The sequence below is a fragment of the Protomyctophum bolini genome (assembly GCF_963924005.1).
Source record: "Protomyctophum bolini genome assembly, chromosome: 3".
NCBI classification, from domain to species: Eukaryota; Metazoa; Chordata; class Actinopteri; order Myctophiformes; family Myctophidae; genus Protomyctophum; species Protomyctophum bolini.
The window spans coordinates 8810721-8829831 of record NC_137864.1 but is presented as its reverse complement, the minus strand read 5'-3'; the positions used below and the strand labels follow the sequence as shown (position 1 = coordinate 8829831).

Genomic DNA, 19111 nt, shown 5'->3' with positions numbered 1-19111 from the left:
GAATAGGACACTGGTGCACATTAAAGAGCGTTTAACATGCACCTACTGTAGGATATACACTAAAACGTAAACGCACAACAGAGCCAAGTTGTTTAACAAGGACCATTTATTCACACATGAATGGGACTTCAAAACAAGCTTTAAGAAAGGTGGGGTGTGGTAAACGGTTCATTTCCTCTTTTTTTTTTTTTTTTTCTTTTTTTTTTTTTACATAACCCAAAAATAAATCATACAGACGACTTCAATTCCCGTCTGAATAACAAAGAAAGTGGAGTCAGTGTCAGTCTGGCTGTCAGGGTCAGTGTTCCGCACAGAAAACGCAGCACAGACAACTGTGTAGGAATTGAACCTGTGATATGCTCCATTTAAACAAGTGACACATCTCAAAACTTTGATTCTGTAACTTCTGTACAGAAAAACTGTCCATACTCCATTTCTCTCTCCTTTTCTCTCTCTCTCTCTCTCTCTCTCTCTCTCTCTCTCTCTCTCTCTCTCTCTCGTGAATAGGTCAGTGTTAGCTATGATGAGCTTGTTCCAGTGCTGTGTTCACTATATATTCTTTTAACTGAACAAACGTAACCAGACTACATACAATAGCACAAGTAAAAAGGTTTCCTCTGTACAAAATCCATCTTTAAAAATATACACAGACATACATACAGTGGCACACTTTGCTTTAGCTATGAACAACAAAGTCAAATGGATGGTAAAAAAAAGGGGGAAAAAGACAGACAATCATACACGCTTGCCGGCACAAACATGCACACACAAACACACTCGTTCTTGCAAAAAAAAAAGAAACCAAACCAAAAACAAAACAAAACAGATCAAATGTAACAAAATAACCCAGACCAATGGTCAGAATAATAATTAATGATAAAGAATCAAATGAGTGGGGCTCAGCTCAGTGCAAGCGTTATGGCTTGGAGGCGCTGGGGTGCAGGACATGTTGACAAGAGGCAGTACACAATAGAAAAAGAAAACGGTGCAACATTTTCTTTATATTTCCCATCCGAACCAAATCATCACATAAGCACGCACGCACACACGCACACGCACACGCACACACACACACGCACACACTCACACACACACACACACACACACACACACACACACACACACACACACAATTACGCACCACTCGTGCACTGAGAATCTATTAAGTGCTGAAGAACCCCCCCTCCCCCCGCTGGGTCTTTCTGTATATAGTCTCTTAAAGCTGACAGCCCTGGTGTTTGTTATGCCAGAGCTGGTCCGTCAACAAAAGCTGTCCCCCTTCTGTGCTTTAAAAAGAAAATTAAAAAGAAAAAATAATTCCCTGACCCCGACTGGGTTCATTCTCAGAGAGGGGACATTTAATGTAGAATAGTTGTAAGAGTGTTTTCTTTTGCTCGCGCGCACACACACGTGCGTGTGTGTGTGTGTGTGTGTGTGTGTGTGTGTGGTGCATGCGCACGTGTGTGCAGGTGTGTGGAGAAGGAGAATAAAAATAATTTGCATTGTGCAGTGTCCCAGGTTCCAGGATTGTGATTCCATTCTCTGCTCTACGGTTTTCACCAAGTGGACACGACGACCGGCATCTCCACAGAGATGGAAGAATATGCATGGAAATGTACTGTTGTGTTTCTCTGTGTGCGTGCGCAAGCGTGTGTGCGTGTGTGTGTGTCTGTGTGTGTGTGTGTGTGTGTGTGTGCGTGCGTGCGTGCGTGTGTGTGTATGTGTTTGCAGTTGAGAAACGTAACTGTGTGTGTAAGCACAGTGACAGTGGCGTTAAGGTCACACGCACGGCACAAGCTTGCTCGTCAACAACGTGAGTCTTTGTGTGTGCTGGGGGAGGGAGAGAGGAGTGTAGCGTCTTAGTCCATTGGAGCGTGAAGTAGCACGTCTTCCCCAATCTATCGCCACTCCTCACCTCGCGCCGTTCTCATTGTTGATTTGGTCCAGAAAGCCCCACAGGTCCGCCCCCCCCCCTCCTTCATAGTTAAAAAGTGTACAAAGGGCGGGTACGTGTGTATCGTGTTATACTCTTCATAAGACTTTTAAAATCGTTCCTTTTTCTTTGTGTTGCACACATTTTGTGCTCCGAGTCATTTTCTCCCTGGGGGGGGGGGGGGGGGGGGGGGTGTGGCGGTGGGTGGGGTGGGGGGTGGAGGTGGGGAGCAGCGCTTATACGTCACACGAAGGAAGAGAACCCCGTGACGGGGGTGCGCGACCCCGGAGGGTTGGTGAGGTTGGCGGCGCTGCCGACGTTGGCCGCGCTGACGGCGTGTGCGTTGACGTGCGCCGCCGGCTGGCCCGTGGGCGTGTAGGCGCCGCCGGCGCTGTGCTGCGTCACCACCGTCTGGTAGTAGGGCTCGCCGTCGCCTCCTCCTCCCACGCCGTCTCCGCCGATGCCGCCAATGCCGCACTCCTCGTAGCCGAAGGGCGCGGCCAGGCCCTTCAGGCCCTTGGGCTGGCGCTTCCACGAGTTGTAGTAGGTGGGGTCGCTCATGTAGTGGTTGACGAACGAGTGCTTCGGCTGCTCGTCCTCGTAGTCGCTGTCCGTTAACTGGAGAGAGAGAGACACAGAGACACACACACACACACACAAAGCACACACACACACACACACACAAAGCACGAGACACAAACAAACGTGCTGAGTTTAGGCGGATACATTCTCATTCACCAGAAAAGCAATGATGAATCGTTGACTAAAACTACGAGAATGTTTGTCGAAAACTAAACTAAAGAAAAACCAAAGGAAAAATAGAAAGCTATGATGACTAAAATGAAGACTAAACATAATTGACAAATTCCGTCAATAAACATAAACTAGACTAAAATGTTATGAGGGACTATAGTGGAGAAGAGATCCAGTAGAATGAATTGGGAAAAGTGACTAAGTCATCTGTATGTTTGCTCTTTGGTTGCGCTCAGGTGTTGCTCTCTTAAAATAGCAGTTCTATGCGTTGTGAGCTTGTAGATCTGCTATTTTTAGGCGCAACCAAGGCGACAAAATCAACTGTATTTAGTCGACTAAAACCTTGTGAAATTTAGTCAACTAAAACTAGACCAAAACTAAAACTTTTAAGATGACTAAAATGACTAAAACTTAATAACATTTTATTCAAAAAATCTACATTAGGCAGTACATGATGATATCCTATAATAAATGTGTGAAATCTCTGATTGTGTCTGTTACTAGTTACTATATACTAATGTAGGGGGTGTATACGCACCCGTACTGATTCATGGTCACACCTATTCTAAAGTTACTCAATACATAATGTAGCTACAGACCACCTGTCCTTAATAGGTCAGGGAGTCAGGACAAAAATGTAGTTGTAGATTGAGAGCTTCCAGACTCTTCCAGAGCTCTGTCATTGAAAAGCGTCACTTAACAGAAATAACAGCCTTTCGGATGAAAGTCACGTAGTGACGGCTGATTTTATTGAGCGATGCCGGTCATGCTACAAAGTTGTAAATTAGGCTTTAGTATTCTAAAAAGATGTAATGGAGAAAGAGATAGCAAGGAAGACAAAAGAAATGGAATGCATAGAGGGAGAGAAAGGCAAGAGCAGAAGAGATACTGTAAAACAGGGCTCTTCGTCGAAAGAGAGACGAAGCAGTGTTGCAGAATAAACATAGATAGCTTCAGAGACTTGTGTAATATGTACTTCCAGACAGTTATCCACTTAAACCCTCAATACTGTACTTGGACTGCTCTGTTTTCCCCTACACCAAACCTCTTTGCCGAAAATAGCCGATTTACAAGCTCACAGCTGTAGGCTATTTTTGGCTAATGTTCCCTCAGAATAGGGATACTATAGGGTTCAATTGGTTGATGCATAGTTATGTGACAGCCCCACAGTAATAACTAACTCTGAGGAACCATCAGAGAGAGAGAGAGAGAGAGAGAGAGAGAGAGAGAGAGAGAGAGAGAGAGAGAGAGAGAAAGAGCTGGGTACCTCAGACTCAGACACCTCTGTGGGTTTCTCAGTGAGCGTGGTGCTCTCGGTGAGAACGGCTCCATTGTAGCTGTTACAGATGTCTTCATCAGAGTAGTGGAGACCACCAGGACTGGGTCTGGGGGGAGACCTGGGCACGCACACACGCACACAGTCAGTGGTGGAAAAAATACTCACATTCTGTATATCCATCTATAAATGCACCAAGTCTCTGTGTGTACATATGTACGTACGTGTGTACAGTACATCTCACGTACTTGACTTTACACCACTGTGCATATTATACAGTATTGCGTATCTTGCATACATGCGTGGTGTTTGTGAAAAAGGTCAAATCACTATTTCTTAGATTTTAACAAAATATTTGGTGTCCTTTGTGATAGGGAGCAATGATATAGTACAATTATCTCATAGGTTTCTGGTTTAAAAGCTTTCTGCTGTTTCTGCAGCTATTTCTGTGTGTTTCCAGGTTTCTGGGTGAAATGAAATATTTGGCGTCCACATTCATTATACCAGTAAGACGCCCAATAGGGCGAGGTCGCGCTGAAACTACAGGTCTGGGAAACCCTTTTATTAATTGACGTTTTCGCCACGGGTAGGCCGAAAAATGTGTGCTAATTAGTAATGCCATGCAGGTGGGGCCTCGGGCCAGCCCAGTTAGGGCCCAGGTAGGGCCTTAATCTCCGGGCCTGTGGAGAACTCTAGTTTTCGCCAGCTGCCGGGCGCAGCTGCGCTAATAACTTTGGGGAAACAAACATGTCTCTACTAAAAGCAACGTGCATGTGCGCGCGCGCGCGCGTGTGTGTGTGTGTGTGTTCACGCGGTGACTGTAACACAACGCACACCACACACACACAACGGACTCCAAACACACATCTCTCCCAGGACCCAGAACACTGGGAGCTGTTCCACCGCAGCAGCAGCAACACTCGCCCGCTTCAAGCCGTTTCTCCTGGTTTTCTGAACAGTACACACACACTTCTCTCGCTCGTCTAGCAGTTTTTCAAGTAAAGTTCAGTGTTTGACAAGTAGTTTCTTATAGTGTTTCTTATAGTGTTTTATAGTATGGAACATCAACGGGAGGTTGTGCCCCTCCAGCCTCCAGGAGCTTTGGAGTGTCGAACGGATCGATACAGCATTCATAGCCGAACAGGGCGAGCCAGGCATGGGAGGAGAAAGGTAGACCCTGGATCTCTGACGGCCTGTTTGTGAACCACTTATAGGTTTTAGGGGGTAAACAGGGCTGGACTGGGACAAAAATTCATCCCGGTAATTTTCGCGTGAATTTGGCCCAGACCGGCCCACCACAACCACCGCGCAGATACCGTAGCAGAAGCAGATAGTCGCATTTTGGAGGCGAACAGCATTTTGGAGGCGTGGATTCAGAAATGAATGATATGCGAGCTCGACTCCGCCCCCTCCCTCCCCGCGTACAAAAAGGGATATAACCACATGTACATTTTAATTTCTCAATTCTATATAAAATAAATTAACTTTGTGTAAAGTTTATAGTGGTGTATACCTGGTTCCGTTCTTTTTGAGGAAGTTGTTCTTGCTGCTCAGTGATCTGCTGTTGAGCTCCAGAGCGGTGAACCCTCCATTGTCCAGAGTCACAGCCTCCTCCACTGTGGACACATGTTTACCTGGAGAAGTCCAGGTAAACAATACTTTAAGCTATAATCAGAGTCACAGCCTCCTCCACTGTGGACACATGTTTACCTGGAGAAGTCCAGGTAAACAATACTTTAAGCTATAATCAGAGTCACAGCCTCCTCCACTGTGGACACATGTTTACCTGGAGAAGTCCAGGTAAACAATACTTTAAGCTATAATCAGAGTCACAGCCTCCTCCACTGTGGACACATGTTTACCTGGAGAAGTCCAGGTAAACAATACTTTAAGCTATAATCAAAAGACTTAAGAATGAAACATTATAACTTTGAGCTGAGATCAGATTTTAAAAATGTCTTCTACTGTACATCCTGACAGTTTTCTGAAAAAGCCATGTTTCCATGTCAGTCATTCTTCGATTTTTCAAAAATAGCAGATCTACAAGCTCATAGCGCGCCACCGAGTGGCGTGCTACGAGCTAATAACAAAAGGGGTTCCCACCCCAAAATGGGTTAACCACTCTATCTGGTAGTGTATGTTAATACAATACATATACAATACAATACAATAGTACGTGTCACATTTTGGCTAATCCTCAAAATTAAGGTCACGATTCAATTATATTTTAGATTTTTAAAACCTCCTTCTTGGCCAGACTAATATCACTGCAAGATATTGACGTCTAATAGTTTCATCACACTGGAAGATTAGTCTGTTTTCCAGGCTACTTCTTTGCAGCACTCATTAGGCTATTGAGTCTCGATTTGTAAAATAACTTGTTTCTCAATAAGTCACTTATTACAGTCTGCAAGACTAACTGTTCAGGAGAGGAGAAAAACTGATTTACATTTTTTATCCAAAATGAGTTAATAGCACAGGCAGACTCTTATCAGAGTCTTATCAGAGTCTGCCTGTCTGAGCTGAAATCAACAAATAAATATTCAAGCCTGTTTTCTCAACTCGCTGTTTTCTGCAAAACATGAATTAGCCTATATACTCTATAAGCCATATCTCCAAATCAACATCTGAAATCTGAAATCAACAAATACATATTCAAGCCTGTTTTCTCAACTCGCTGTTTTCTGCGAAACATGAATTATTAGCCTACTCGATAAGCCATATCTCCAAAACTGGTGGGTCGAACTGAGCAACCAATATGTCAATTTGAAGCTATGAAAGCTATGAAAAAAAAAAAACCATCATGAGAAAATCATTAAAGGTTAAAACCAGTTGGACTGCTCAGTGCTGCTCACTGGATCTGGTCATGGATTGTGTTTATACAGTATAATCCACTCCATTCACTGGGCAGCAACCTTGGCATGATTTGAATTTGTGGCTGCAAAGTTATTGCTTTTTTTGGTTTTATTTTGCATGAAAATAAGAACATTTTCACATCTCCATATTGGTTTTACATTATTAGCTCCGCTATGCTGGCAGGGCTCAAAGGATGTGGGTTCATTCATCCGTCCGTCCATCTGTCTACCACCAAATTACATTTCTCAGAGACTGGTGCAAACTGAGAGCTGGTTTCACCTCTTCACAAATTACGGTTTCTTTTAAATCATGGTATAATTCATTTTGAATCAATGTAATAATGACTTTGCTTTTGTTTACATTATGTGTTAATCCTTCAGTGAATGTGGTACATGTACAGTGTATATTGTATGTAACACATGTTTACATACAGTATGCATACAACGCCATTAATATTGATATTTCCCTTTACTTTTATGCCCACTAACGAGGCAATTCTTAGGATGACATTGTCCGTCACTTCAGACCATATAGGGTTTGGTTGAAGCTAGCAAGGATATATTTTCACACCAATGTCACACATTTTTGGCAAAACGCAGGCTCTTATCTCCCTTTCTATCCTAAACACTCGCTCGCACGCACGCTCGCACGCACGCAGTCAACCTCTGTCTCTGCCTCATCCCACCATCTTTCTCTTTCCTTCCTTTCCTCTCTTTCTCCGCCTAATTGCTCCTCTGCCCAGGGGTTTCCGCGGCAATTCAAGATTAAAGACTCTGTCCTGCCGTGACCTCCGTTTGGCAGCAAAGGATCTGTGCTGTTGACTTCGCGAGTGCAGTCACGTGCACACACACACGCACACGCACACCTGAACCCAACACAGATCAGGGGGGAAGAACAGCGTATGTAAAACACTGCAGCATAGGGTGGCTTAAGGGGCTGCAGTTATAACTGAATACGTAGAGAGAGAGAGAGGCCTGGGAGGCAGAAGGCCCCGCGTGTTCGATTCCCCGGGCCCCTGCAATATATGTCGGAGGTGTCCATTAACCCTTTACTGCTCCCCCGCCGCCGCGTGCCCCCAAGTCTGACCAAAGTGACCATAATGTAAATGGACGGCGATCAGCTATGGGTGAAGCTGAAACAGAATTTCCCCCATTGGGGATCAAACTGGGTCTAATTATGACTCTATTTGTTTACACGGCTTGGTTGAATCAATGCGTGATTCTGATTGGTCAATCACTGCTTTCAGCGGTGTGTTATTTCCGGATAATGACCGCCTGAGCTCAATAACAGACGGCTGTCTAATCAAAGGCTCAGAGCACCTGGCTGCGCTGCTTGATTTTGCTCTGTATCCAACATGGCAGCCATGCAAACACAACACGCACAATGTTATTATTCACAGCTAAACATTGCTCTATTTGTACTCTACTCTCTATGTATTCTATTTGACACTTCAACACTTGGATGGATGGCTGCACCTGGCACAAAGTAATGGAATATATTTTCATTACCAAAATCAATGAAATACTTCGTTTCGACGTTACTTTTGGGTCAATTTATGAATTTAAGTGGCCACATAGGCTAATAAGCAAGATGATTTACGATGTCATTGTTTAGCCCATTTTGGGGCGGGACCCCTTTTTGGTGTTAGCATTATGTTATGCTTTAGCTATTGAAACATAGCAGATCTACGAGCTTGTAGGTCTGCTATTTCTTGAAAAATCGAAGAACGACTGACATAGAAACACATGCTTTTTCAGAAAACTGTCAGGATGTATAGAAGACGTCTTTAGAATCTGATCTCAGGTCAGAATGGGTTGAAAATACACCCCCTCAGGGTGATCAAATCTCTCCGCTTCACGGCGGGGTTTAATCACACCCTGTCGAGGTTTATTTCTCAACGATGACCGTCAATTATCCCCTGCATATTTGGCATCATAAGTGAAACATCCGGACGGACGGACGGGGTGAAGGACAGAGGTCCACAGACCTGTGCTGCAGGTCCTGTACTTGTTGCTGTGTCCATGGAGCAGCAGGGTGAAGACCAGGACCAGAACCAGGATCACACCCACCAGGCCCACGACCAGCAGGAACCACCACTCCTCGTAGAAGGGACGCTCCGAGAGGGCTACACACACACACACGCACGCACATGCACACGCACGCACACGCGCATGCACAGAGGGAAGCACAGTCAGAGGCAGAGACAGACAGACAGACAGACGTAGAGACAGAGGCAGAGAGGAGCACAGACAGAGACAGGGATGGGTTATTGTCAGAGAGCAGAGCAGCACAGCACATGTGATTGGTTAATAGGCTGTGGGGGAAAGGTGCGAGAAACATTCTGACCTATAAGGGTCGGGATGCAGTGATACCTTCAAAAATAAGTAGTACACAAAATAAATCCAATTCTCCAACGGAGCACCCTCACCGCACCGAATGCAATGGTCATAATGGTCCTGTGTGGAAAAGGCCAACTCCCCACGCCCCTCCTCTGACTCATTGTACAAAGACTAACTCCCCACGCCCCTCCTCTGACTCATTGTACAAAGACTAGCTCCCCACGCCCCTCCTCTGACTCATTGTACAAAGACTAACTCCCCACGCCCCTCCTCTGACTCATTGTACAAAGACTAGCTCCCCACACCCCTCCTCTGACTCATTGTACAAAGACTAGCTCCCCACGCCCCTCCTCTGACTCATTGTACAAAGACTAGCTCCCCACGCCCCTCCTCTGACTCATTGTACAAAGACTAGCTCCCCACGCCCCTCCTCTGACTCATTGTACAAAGACTAGCTCCCCACACCCCTCCTCTGACTCATTGTACAAAGACTAGCTCCCCACGCCCCTCCTCTGACTCATTGTACAAAGACTAGCTCCCCACGCCCCTCCTCTGACTCATTGTACAAAGACTAACTCCCCACGCCCCTCCTCTGACTCATTGTACAAAGACTAGCTCCCCACGCCCCTCCTCTGACTCATTGTACAAAGACTAACTCCCCACGCCCCTCCTGACTCATTTGTACAAAGACTAGCTCCCCACGCCCCTCCTCTGACTCATTGTACAAAGACTAGCTCCCCACGCCCCTCCTCTTACTCCTTTGTACAAAGACTAGCTCCCCACGCCCCTCCTCTTACTCCTTTGTACAAAGACTAGCTCCCCACGCCCCTCCTGACTCATTTGTACAAAGACTAGCTCCAAATTGAGTGATTGCAAGGGACGGCAGGCGCTGATTAGGTTTTCCTCACAGAGCGCCAAAGCTCTGCCCCTTCCCCCTGGCCTCCAACCAACCAACTGGCACATCAAACCGATTAAAACACGGAGGATGATTTTCTTTCCTTTTTTAAGAGGGAACGTTTGATCGCATTGACCGCAGGTGAGTAAAACAATGGACTCCTATTGATGTGATTGTGGTAAAGAGTCGGTTGACTCCAGAGCCTCAGTGAAGAGGATCTTTATTTCTATTTGGATGGCCAAGACCATACATTATTTATTTATAGCATGTAGTACCATCTATTCATTTCATCTTAATTTAATTTCTTATCAGTTAATGAATAAAATATATCAGTAAGTCTTTGACATGCCCAGAGAGGAGGTTTAATGTCATCTTGTAAAGTGTGGGAAGGCTTAGGAGGTGTGGATCGAAATAAGGAGGTTAATTAATTCTAGCCCTCAGGGTGTAACTTAAACTCCACCGAATGCGGATGGCAGAAGATGTGACACACCAGTGACACAAAGTGAAACTTGTAATAGTTGGGAGTTTAATAGTCTGTTCAGATTCACCCCTTCAGCTTTTTGTGAACGGTGTGTGTGTTTCCTGGAATCACCAGAGCGGTGCAAACGTTCTTTTATCCCCTGGAGATGAAAACAGAGCGCTACAAACGTTCTTTGATCCCCTGGAGATGAAAACAGAGCGCTACAAACGTTCTTTTATGCCAACTGGCCTCAGTCTGTATAATGCATGAGAACTCTTTCCGTGCCAAAGACGACTTTTGACATATTCTTTTCCAAAGCGCACACTGCCAAAATGTCTTTGGATGCTATAAATGGCGCTCTTTGCTAACCTATGAGTCACCGTTTGACTGTAATTGAAACATTCTACCAGGAAATCACCTGATCGCAAAAAAAAAGATCAGCCGCCATCCGCTTCCACGTTACAGGATCTACTGAAATGCCTTTGTCTCGACACCTGTGTCGCTCCACTTCCACGTTGGCCAGGATGGGATTTTCAATGGATGCTAACTATTGAACGCAATGTTGCTTTGAAAAACCTCTAAAGCACAGAGAATGCTAGACTTCGTCGCTCGTAGTAATATTCTGTGACTACTTAAAATCTAAGATAGATATTGGATGGAGGCATGGAGCCCGCACACCACAGGTACAAGAAAGACGAAAATTCTGATCGATCTATTTGATCTTCATCAGGTCATGTCAAATAGATTGATCAAATAGATCGAAACGTCAGAACTTTCAATAAAGAACGTCTTTCTTGTACCTGTGGTGTGCAACACGGCTCCATCCAATATCTACTGAAGTTTCTTTAGCCCGGCAGCACCCAGCCTGTCCATGTGCGTAGTCTACGTTTCTTTAGCCCAGCAGCACCCAGCCTGTCCATGTGCGTAGTCTACGTCCGCTCTACTTAAAATGTAAGGACAAACAGAAGATTGCTAGCAGCTGGGTGAATACTTTGTTTATTTACTGTGGCAGTAAATGCATGTTTCTGTGTCCTACAGTATGTCCATGTGTGTCTGATGTGTGGGGTTTTTGTACTTGTCTCCCCGCTGTGTGTGTGTGTGTGTGTGTGTGTGTGTGTGTGTGTGTGCGTGCGTGCGTGCGTGCGTGCGTGTTTACCTGCGAGTGACGCAGACGGGGTGCTCGGCTCTCCGTAACCATGGCGATTGACGCCGATCACTCGAAACTCGTAGCTGACGCCGGACCTCAGCCGCTCTATCGGCACGGAAACGGACCTGCTGCTGGGAGGGAGGAGCTTGATGAAAGCGTCCCACACCCCTTCATCTGGAGAGAGTGGGAGAGAGAGAGAGAGAGAGAGAGAGAGAGATTGGGAGAGGGAGAGGGAGAGAGAGAGAGAGAGAGAGAGAGAGAGAGAGAGAGAGTGGGGGAGAGAGAGAGAGAGAGAGAGAGGTGTTTTTATGTAGGGGTAAAGAACTTCCCCCCCAATAACGACTCAACTGAGTCTAATAAAGGCTATAATATGGAAAGAGGGGTGGAACAGAGGTCTCTGGTGATCTTCATGTGACTTACCCGAGGGCCGTGCTTCAACAACATAGCCAATGATCGGCCCCGCCCCTGTATCCCCCTCTGTCCAATGGATGGCAAGGGCAGAGGAGGACTTAGTGATGGACATCTCCATGGGAGAACCAGGGGTGCCTTTTGTGAGCAAACAGAGAGAGAATATTATAGAAAGGCAAACCGCGACCTCCCTATTTCCCCCAGTCATCCATCCACCTTCATCCCCCAAAATAAAACACACGCTCTCCCACGCAGATGCAAACACCGTGTCCCTCTCTCACCTTGCAGGGCCTGCGCCGTGACGTTGGCATGTATAGGCGGTCCATAGCTCACGGTGCGAGCCTGGACACTGAACGTGTACGTCACTCCTTTGGTCAGGTCTCGAACCTTCAGCCAGCGCTGCCAGCTTCCCTTCACTTCCACGGTCACCACTTTGGTCACTCCTGCTCACACACACACACACACACACACATGGACACGCACACGCACAGAGAGGAACAAGAGTGTCACAATTAGGTAGGTATGTGTATGTTTGTTTTTGTATTCATGTCTACGGGAATACAAAAGGACTTCAGAAGGAAAAACAGTCTTCACATTCTCCCCCCATGCACTCGCGCACACGCTCGCACACGCACGCACACGCAGGCACGCACGCACGCAACCACGCACGCACACACACGGACCTTTGTGAATGTACTTACCTTGCACGGGGCCGTTGGGCTGATAGACCACCCTGTAGCCCTCCAGCTGCCCATTAGGGCTGAGCGGAGCCCCCCAGGACGCGTTGACACTTCCCCCCGTCACCTCTGAGAAGGACAGGAAGCTGGGCTGGCTCGGGGCTATGAGGACAACCATTGGTAATGATGAGAGGAAGAATGACAGGATTATTAAACCGCATGTCACCTGCTGTCTGTGTCAGAGAACAGTATAGAGGCTCATGTATATGTCATCATATATAACACTGAACACCAGTCAAATGGCGCTTAAATTGCATAATATCTGTCGAGGGCCATATGACAATGTCTCTTCTAAATGAATGCTCTACTTGATCATACTAAATCGCGGCGCAAAGCGACACGTTTTGAGCGTGTAGATCTGCTACTTTCACCATTTTGGAATTTGAACACTGAAAAGTAACAGTTTTGGACAGAAGAGAGAGGATATACAGTACTACTTAGCGTTTTATCTTTCCATTACGACGACATATCAGACACGACACAATATTATAAATATATAAAGGAGTTGTCTTGCTGCTGCTACTCATTCATTTTCTATAGGAGCAAGTGGCAAAGGATTGTGGAAATGATGTCAAAACGCTGAAATCATCTCAACTTCATGCAAACGAGGAGAAAACTTTGCTTCAATCATTGTTCAATGTTCAATTGTTCAACAGGGTACCAACCACTTAGCCAGCACAGTGACACACAAAAAGCACGTTGATGGAGACAAGACATAATGATTGATATTATTCACAGATGGATAAACGGCAGCTGAAGGCAGGCTCATAATGTGGGAACGTTTCATTCAGGTGTTCAAGTAATTCACCCCAAAAAAGAATACGTTTCACTTCACCCCATGAAGCTTGGGTAACTTGATGAGCGGCGTAATCGACTCCTACTGAGTCTACAAAGCAGCCACCCGTCACCTTAATGATTGGCTCAGGAATACGGCAAAAACAAAAAATCTAATTAATTCAAGGCTTCATGGCGTGTATAATTGATTGAAGTCATTTTTTTGGGTGAAGTGCTCCTTCAACTGTTCAGGAGTTGTTTCAAAGGCTTGGCGTAGCTCAACTAGAAACTAACTGTCTTTGAAACACTGCAGGGAGCAGATTCCAAGCAATGCCAGACATCAAAAAGAACAAAGTAGAAAATCTTTAAGAGCATTTTATATGTCGCAGCGGCAGTCACCAAGGCAACACACGCATTTCAGCCTGTCGGCCTTCGTCGGCGTTATTACTCTGTGTTGCGCAATACGCCGACGAAGGCCAACAGGCCGAACGGCGTTCTGCCCGCTGCGGTGGCATATTAAATGCTCTAAAAGATGTTCTACTTGACTTGTCTGTATAGGAGTTGTCCATGCTGAAATATACCCACAATTAACATCACCACCGGTTACCCATCTGTCAAAAAGTTCCATTCCTTCGTTATGTATGATAAGCTGTTTATTATTAGGAGATGTATTTAAATGATAGGATATAATTCAGGGAGAGATACATTTCAATACGGAATGATTCGGTTCAATTTGACACAATGCGAAGCAATCTGATCAAAGTTCTACACTTTGTTTAATTTAAAACAAGCCAATTCTATCAAATCTATGTAGAGCTTGCAGTTAGCACCAGAGCAACAACGAACAACATCACCATCTTGGGGGCAAATCATGTTTCCCCATCATCGACCCTGCGCTTTAGGCAAAGAACAGGTTACTGAACCTCCCCATATTACTGTCACAGAGAGAAATGTTCTGGATAGACCAACTCAACACAGTCCAATTTCTTTTGGATCTTTCCTTTAAGTGGACACCATGGCCCTCATTTATCAATCGAGTGTAAAATCTGCCACAGATTCGAGTGCAGGTTTCGTAGTACACCCACGTCGCCACGGCATTTATAAAGTGATCGCAAACAGCTGATCCTTCCTTAATTTCGTTCTCACGTTAATAAATGTGACGGCTGAAATCTATCTGGCACGCCCTATGAAATCAAGCCTCGCCCTCGTTTTTGCGACTGAACACATGAATTACGACCTGTGGGAACCATGGAAACAAGTTTTTACTATGGAAAAAAGGTTTCTCCCGTGCCTTGCCCGCCTCACGCACCTCTCTCACACACACACACACACACACACACACACACACACACACACACACGCAGAAGCACACGCAACTTGCAAGCCCACTGGTGTCTTGTTAAATAAAGAACGAACACCTGCATGAATTAAATAAAGTTGTAGGCCTACCCTGTCTGTTTTCCTCTCACCTCGCTTGCTTTGCTGTCATGTCCACGCATGCACGCATATACATGACACATCGACATCGCATCGCCATGAATGGAATTAGTTTTTGTAGGCTGGCCTATATTAATTTTACCCATTCGTGCGCAGTGCACGGCGAAGGCGTGATACTGCGCACTGCTGTGATATTAAAGTCCTGTGGGTGACATGCCTGCATGAGAGATAGGCTATCATGTCGTCAAGGCAGTTCACAATCAACGTTTATGTAGTGATTTGATCATTGATGAACGAATCATAAACATATGGATGAAGGCTTGCCGCTTGCGCTGGTATGTGTTGGCGACGCACGCCGCGGTCCCGTCCTCCCGAGCCCCGAAAATGATCTCGCTTTTATCTGAACTGTCAAAACTGTCTAAGCACTTATAAATGGTGAATGATTAAGCCCCTTACGCCTATAGCCTGCTAGTACTTACTACAAATAGGCAAGCTGTATTGTATGCTTGTCATTGTCACTTGGAAATAAAGGCGTGCAGTCCATTCATGCCTTTAAAAAAATAATAATATCATAATCGCATATGCCGCATCACCGCGTCCGCATGCGCTCCAAAATCATCTCACAAGTGCGCTCGCATAACAAGTGTTTGATTAAGCACAAACTAATACATTGTAAACATGTTATATTGTTTTTAATTGCGCGATTTTAATTACTTGTAAAGTTGGAAATCTCTCTTTTGTTTTTTACATACACATACCGTTTTATATTAACATTTTAGGAGTGAAAACATATGTTTTGATGCCTGTGACAGTGTCAGCAGTTCAGACAAGGCTGCTCCGCTTGTGTAAGACAGAAAAAAAATGCGTACGCCAGCTGAGGAGCAACCGTGGATTTTCAACGTTGTCACGTTCAATTTCAAGCGTTGGCGGAAATGGTAAATGTCAAAAATGTCGGCAATTTCGGCGTGCACCCATATTTTGGCGTACGCACGGTTGATAAATGAGGGCCCATATGCATTTGGGGTCTTGTTTTAATGTTCAATTTTAGATTCTCCCCATAGGCACTAAAATCCTGCTGTTCTTTGTTGCTCCGGTGCTCCTGAAGGAGCCTCGCTGTTGGAAGGATATTGTACAACAATACTGCAATGATTGCCCGGATACTTTTATTCTCTGTGATGATTTTAAATCCCTATAATATGCCCTATAAAACAGAAAGTGTATACATATCTCAACTCTTTCCGCCTCGGTGGACTATTTTGAATGACTTGATCTGAGAGATTTCTTCAACAGCTTAGTTTTTATTTAGCAGCAAAGCCTCAGTAAACACATTTGTAACTTTAGAAATGAGGGCTCCGCATATCATTTTGTTTGCCTCTCGATTAACATTTCAGATGTGTATTTGTTCATCGTTAAACCCCTATTTTTTTATATATTTTGTAAACCTGCCAGGGGCACTAAAGCGCTCTCTGAATTGGTACAGAGAAAGTGGCGAAGACAAAACAAAATAAAGCCTATAGTGAAAGGTGTTGGGATCATCGGCGCTTCTACGGGGATTAAACATTGGAATATGGCTTGCATTGTAGTGACATGCCCACCAGCAGCAAACAACTGGCATTTGCTCAGCTTACTGCACCATCAGAGCTGGAAAATGCCCTCCAGCCTATGTACTGTAAATCGATGCAATTTTCCACCACAACCTCTCGATACACAGAATATATAGTGGTGTGTGGAGCCTGATTTTCACACACGTCGTACTCACAAGGGAACCCAAAGATTTGCATTCAATACAGGCAAGGTTCCCCTTTTACAGGCTATTTTAATTGCACGTTTCGCCCCTCTTTTTCTTACCAGATTGCAGGGTCCGGGCTCCACGGGGTTCGCTGGGAGGGCCGTCTCCAGCTGTGTTGAAGGCCGTGAGCGTGACCAGGTAAGGAGTGTAGCTGGTGAGGTTGACCAGACGCACGAGCGTGTCAGGGATGAAGATCACCTGCACCTTCTCACTCTGGTTCTGTCCGTCTCTCTCTCTCTCCCAGTAGTGGATCTACAACAGACGATAAGCAAAGAGCATTAATATTACAGTTACATGACCTTCACCGTCTCCTCCCTGGCTCGTTAATTAACAAGAAACCTGTTCTCCCGTCCCACCCTGTCTTCACTACTACCAATTAGTCTTACCTCTTATCTTTGTTTTCCTATGTGAGGTCCTCAGTTTAACCCTGACCTGATGTGAGCGTGCTGAATCAAATCACTCCATTTCACTTCAGCGAGAGCAGACAAATTCTGATGATGATGATGATGATGATGATGACAATTTAGTCATTTTCATTTCACAAAAATGTATTGGGATTGGGGAGGAATGAACTGTCAGTGTGTAGCGCCAGAGCAAGATACAGCATAGAAAGTTTGAAAGAGAAAACATTTTAAAAGAAAAAGGGTGTTGTTGCATCTGGAAGGCAGGCTTATGAAAATGAATTGTTGTCAACATTGCCCTCAACACAGACCTGTAGATAATTGATTGTTCTGCTTGTATACAAAGGAGAGACAATCAATCAGAAGATGGATTTTCCTGCTACATCTATTTTTTAACTGTGTACTACTCTGCAGCGGGTAATTCTACCTCATTAGATCACAACTGTGATATGAAATGGCAATTAGGAGCTTTGTGTTAGTAAACTTCATTAAATGAACCAACTCCGGTGCTAAAGAATAATGAACAAATAAACAGTGGTAAAATTTTAATGCAAATCCTTAAACGATAGTGCTGCCTATAATTACTTGAGCGTTGCATTTTAAGTAGCCATAGTTAAACCCATATGCTATTTCCCAGCCTATTTCATTTGCACATTGCATACTTGTAGGTGGAATTGAAGAATGGTGTACAGAAAGCTATTGATAACACTGGAGGTAGAAAGGAAAATAAATTACATTTTATGTGAGTCAACCCTCAGCAATGTCAACATTTGTACAGTAGCTCAGCCTTGGAATTTCCACATTTCTATGACTTCTGCACCAGCTTTATATATTAAAAACACATGCATATGTGGTAGCTATAGTCTAGAAGTGTATTTTCAGCGGAATGTCAGCTGTCAGCATGTTGCTAAGATTCCGTTTTGAAGTTTCACCAGTTTAAACGATGAAACTGGACCTGAATTGGCTCTGGACTTGGTACGCTTTCTACAGCATTATCTCTTTGCCAAAAAATAGCGGTCTACAAGTTTGGCTATTTTTGACTAAATACTCCTCAGAATATGGATACTGAATGTACTAAGAAATGTGTCTCAGTACATACATTACAAACACCTTGATTCTACCTTTGTCAGGCCACTTAATACAATACATTTCACTGGCCCCTAGCTATAGCGAATCCGACCCTTTGTGGATCGTTGCATAATTGTTCACCACTGGCTGAAAGTGTGAGGAACTTCTATCAATGAAAACTGTTCTGCGGCATAGGAGGAATTAATGTTTCATACAGAACAAAATCCTCCACCCTCGGAGGACAAAAGTTACAGCAGAGGACAGTATCCTCTACTTTACGATTCAGAAGACCGCAGAGTAGTATAAGTCTTGTCTGGGCACAGAGCTGAACGTTCTAACTGTCCGTCTCTGACACCAAGTACAAGGTGAAAAGAATTGCTTCAACCTCATGCATTAGAAACTCTTTCTAATATTTATACCGGTGTATAGGACTTTGCAGTGAGAAGCACGAGGGTCTTTGCCACCAGAGTATTTGAATGTGGAAATGGACGGAGAGGTCAGGAGAGAGAGAGGTGTCAGAGCACATCTTTCTGTTCCTCCATTTAAACCAATGCAGGTATACAGATCAAGGATATTCTCCTTCTATTCTCATTCTAGACCAGTAGTTATCAAACTTTTTCGTGCCATGGACCCCCCCCCCATCTCATAATGCTTTCATTGCTTTGTGCCAGGGACCCCCACAGTGCAAAAATAGCATATGTGCAAGCTTGCAGTTTGGTCACAAAGTGTGGATATCCATACGCAGAATATGGATAAGGGGTTTAATCTGAATCCTACTATAAATGCGCCACATCTCTGTGTACGTGCGTACTATACGTGTGTGCGTGCGTACGGTTGT

At 44.8% G+C, this 19111-nt stretch overlaps 1 protein-coding gene across 1 annotated transcript in view; it reads right to left on the bottom strand.

The window, feature by feature from the left end:
* Nucleotides 1–1265: 1265 nt before the first annotated feature.
* LOC308312064 (protein sidekick-1-like) overlaps nucleotides 1266–19111 on the bottom strand; it is a 313497-nt gene continuing 295651 nt past the window's right edge. The window contains exons 31-39 of the mRNA XM_080758887.1: nucleotides 16864–17056; nucleotides 12769–12906; nucleotides 12349–12510; nucleotides 12080–12205; nucleotides 11669–11833; nucleotides 8806–8943; nucleotides 5476–5596; nucleotides 3954–4083; nucleotides 1266–2551 (exon numbers count right to left, since the gene is read on the bottom strand). Coding sequence (XP_080615013.1) covers nucleotides 2177–2551; nucleotides 3954–4083; nucleotides 5476–5596; nucleotides 8806–8943; nucleotides 11669–11833; nucleotides 12080–12205; nucleotides 12349–12510; nucleotides 12769–12906; nucleotides 16864–17056 — 1548 coding nt within the window. The 3' untranslated portion in view covers nucleotides 1266–2176. The remainder of the gene's footprint in view (nucleotides 2552–3953; nucleotides 4084–5475; nucleotides 5597–8805; nucleotides 8944–11668; nucleotides 11834–12079; nucleotides 12206–12348; nucleotides 12511–12768; nucleotides 12907–16863; nucleotides 17057–19111) is intronic.